The sequence below is a fragment of the Glycine max genome, chromosome 19 (assembly GCF_000004515.6).
Source record: "Glycine max cultivar Williams 82 chromosome 19, Glycine_max_v4.0, whole genome shotgun sequence".
Classification (NCBI taxonomy): domain Eukaryota; kingdom Viridiplantae; phylum Streptophyta; class Magnoliopsida; order Fabales; family Fabaceae; genus Glycine; species Glycine max.
The window spans coordinates 13,585,623-13,589,137 of record NC_038255.2 but is presented as its reverse complement, the minus strand read 5'-3'; the positions used below and the strand labels follow the sequence as shown (position 1 = coordinate 13,589,137).

General features: G+C 39.5%; 1 protein-coding gene across 1 annotated transcript; it reads right to left on the bottom strand.

Moving 5' to 3' along the window:
- Positions 1-251: 251 nt before the first annotated feature.
- Positions 252-1,559, bottom strand: LOC102664953 (uncharacterized). The gene is made up of 2 exons (XM_006605007.1): positions 1,500-1,559; positions 252-776 (listed from the first exon to the last, which is right to left on the bottom strand). Exons 1-2 carry the CDS (start codon positions 1,557-1,559, stop codon positions 252-254), a joined length of 585 nt encoding a protein of 194 aa, XP_006605070.1.
- Between the last annotated feature and the right edge of the window lie 1,956 nt (positions 1,560-3,515).

Genomic DNA, 3,515 nt, shown 5'->3' with positions numbered 1-3,515 from the left:
TGACTTACTCAACAAATCACAAACAAGTTAATCCTAACTATATGCAATGATTAATGAAAATAAAAAGAGCTGGGTTGTCTCCCAGTAAGCGCTCGTTTAACGTCATTAGCTTAACGCATATTACCTCATGTATCTGGAGCAAGCTTGGCTCTGGCCATTAGAACCATTTCATTCTTAAGTTCCTTAACCTTTAAATAGACATTCTGGTCAAGTAAGTGCTTTTCTGCATCAAACAGATCAAACTTGATCTTCTAATCATCTATGCCCATTTCTAGTTTATCCTTTCCCATATCCACCACACAACCGGCGGTTAACATAAAGGGATGGCCCAAAATCAAGGGGATTTTAGCGTCCTCTTCAATATCCATCACAACAAAATCTGCAGGGAAACTAAACTGCTTCACCTTAACCAGAACATCTTCAATTATGCTATAAGGTCTTGTAATAGACCGATCTACAAGTTGTAGTGTCATTCTAGTTGGCATAATCTCCAACTCTCTAATTCTCCTACACATGGAGAGAGGCATCAAATTTATACTGGCCCCCAAATCAATGAGAGCTTTACCAACTAACACCGGACCAATAGAGCAGGGAATAGTAACACTCACAGGATCCTTATGCTTAGGTGGAAGGATTCTTTGTATCACCGAGCTGTAGTTCCCTTCCACCACAATGTTATCACTGTGTATATATTTTCTCTTTCTGGTAAGAAGATCTTTCAAAAACTTAGAATAAAGTGGCATTTGCTGTAGGGCTTCTCCAAAGGGAATGGTTATCTACAATTTCTTGAAGATGTCAAGGAAATGAGCCAGATGTCGCTCCTTGTCTTTCTTTGATGGCACCAAAGGGTATGGTGCTTCCTTCCCAGTACACGAGACAACTTCTTTCTTCTTTTCTTTTGCAAGCTCACTCTTTGTCTTTCTTTCTCCCTCACTTTCTCTAATTTTATCATTTTTTTCTTTTTCTTTTTCTTCATTTATTTCTTTCTCATAATCACTTATTTTGTTCTCCATCAACTGATCCTCTTCTTCCTCTTTTTCTCCTTCTTTAATCACAAGCTCTTGCTTGTCATCACCAATCCTTCCCTCATCCTCAACCAGGTTTTCCGTTCTGCTTTGGGTCATGATAGCTTTGCATTATTTTTTTGGATTCGTCTCAGTGTTTGCTCCAAAATTGCTAGAATAATTATCAGCTAACTGCTTGGCCAGCTACCCCACTTGAATCTCCAGGTTATTAATGGCATACTCGGTGCTCTTATGATTTGACATTGTAACCTGCATAAATTGAGCCAAAGTCTCCTCCAGCTTGGTGGTTCTATCATAGAGGCTAGGCCCTTGGTTCTGAGGCCTATTGGATGATCCACCTTGGTCCTTGTTGAACTGATTTCCAGGGTGGGACCTCCACTGCCCTTGGTTCTGGTTATAATTTAAACCTTGCTAGTGACTTGCATATCCACCTGCATTAAATCCTGGCCTGTTTTTGTTTCCCATGTAATTTACCTCTTGGGCTGTGTCATCCAGGGGAATATAGCGTCCAGATTCGTGAGCTCCTCCACACATGTGTTCGGTCGTGGCAAGCGCACTGGATAGCACAAGTAGTATAAAACGGTAAGAACCAAGTATCGAACTCTCGGGGAACTTGTGTTACTTGGTAAAGCTACTTTAGTGAATAGGTGTCTAGTATGAAAAGAGATGTGTGGATTATGCACAGGTATGTAAAGTAACTATTAAAAGGAAAATCATGTGAGTAATGATGCGTAAAGACAAGTAGACAACACGTTGGTCTTCCTAATAGGTGCATGATGTTAAAAGGATATTCTCTACTTAACAATGCTCATGTGTTCTATGGTGTCTCCTGAAATGCTAAACCTCGATTCCTCATGATAATTTAGTCTAATCCTGATCAAGCACCGTCCTTAGATTCCTCTTGTTGGACTAAACTTGACCAGAACCGCATTAAGACAAACATACAACAACTAGGTTACTGTACCCCAATCCCTCGTGATAATTTGATAAACTAGCCCTATCCTATCAAGTTCTAAGAATCAGACCAGTTTCCATTGTTGAATGATCCTAACAACACATGTATCTATGTGATCAAGGAAAAAGCATGCTAGAATGAAGTTCTGATAGCATAGTGAACACACAAAACATCATTAAATAGATATACAAGTATTTACATCAAGTACCTATAAGGAAGAACCAATTCAGGATTTAGCTCTCCATAACTGGGAAGCTTCATTTACAACAAAGAGAAGAGAAAAATGAAGGATTGAAGAAATACAAGCGGTGAGGATGTCTCCTCCACCTCTAGAACCTCACAATGACTCATAGACTCATCTCATGCTCTCAGGACGACTTCCTCTTGAAGCTCGGTTCTCCGCAGGTCTTCGCACAACAAAATCTCAAAACTCTCTGGAACTTTAACCTTTCTCTCTCTAGAAATCTCTAGACATGCAGAAGCTTTAAGAAAAGGGCAAACTCCTCTCCAAAAATTGATTTCAGGCTTAAATAGGTGGTTTTGTTTGTGCTTGCGCGCTTAGCACAACTCTGAATCACTCAGCGCGCATTAGTGGATTTCGGCTAAGCACGTGCTTTTCTCGCTCAGCGGATGGACTGAAGCGGTGCGCTTAGCGGGATGACGCTTTGCTCAGTGAACATCCACAGCTCATCCTTCTTCCAGATTCTTCCTCGCGCTCAACTGAGGAGTGTTGCGCTCAGCAGATGGCTCGCTAAGCCAAAAGATTGGCTTAGCGAGAGGATGAAAATCAAGACTTCACAAACTTGCCTAAGAAACCTGAAATTGAGAGGAAATGATTATTAAACACACAAAATGGAAATACTAAGTATTTATTACCTATCTTTAACAAAAAGTAATTACAACACTACAGAATAACCATAAATTGGAGGAGATTTGATACCATTTACACAAGTTTTATACACAAAAGTTAGTCGTATTCATCGACTAACAACTCCCCCAAATTTACAGTGTTTCTTGTCCTCAAGAAAATATAGAACAACTCACTGGTCCCCAAGTGACAATAACATGCAGTGACTATGTACAAAGGTGTATGCAACAAAAGTTACTGATTGCATGATAGAAGAATGAAGCAAAATGCCCTCATCACTTGTCTTTCCCAAAGCATGCAGTTATTCAAAGAGAAGAATAAAATGTAACCTATACAATTAGATGAAGTTAGGCATAAGACAAATATCAAGGAAAGTAGCTTAAACCACAGTCTCACGGCTTCTGTTTCACTCAAGCTCAGGTGTTTAAGCTATCCATTAATAACAACTAGCAAGAGGTCCAATCTTTGAACTTCATCTCATGTCATCAAGTCAGGAATGCATAAATAGAATCAGAAGGACTTTCACAGGCTTGTAGTGAGGCTTGACTACAAAAAATCATTGGTTTTTCTAGGATTCAAAGGCTTAGATTCTAAGAAAGCACAAATCCTAGACTTATCCAAGTAATCTTTTCAATACAATTAGCTTACTCACTAGCCTTTCACTTTA

What these genes read in the sequence shown, in the direction of transcription:
- LOC102664953 (XM_006605007.1), bottom strand. Translation starts at nt 1,559, where the DNA reads ATGTGTGGAGGAGCTCACGAATCTGGACGCTATATTCCCCTGGATGAC. An exon ending in TGGATGACACAGCCCAAGAG is followed by an intron (nt 777 to 1,499) that starts GTAAATTACATG and finishes AAGAAATTGTAG; the next exon opens with ATAACCATTCCCTTTGGAGA.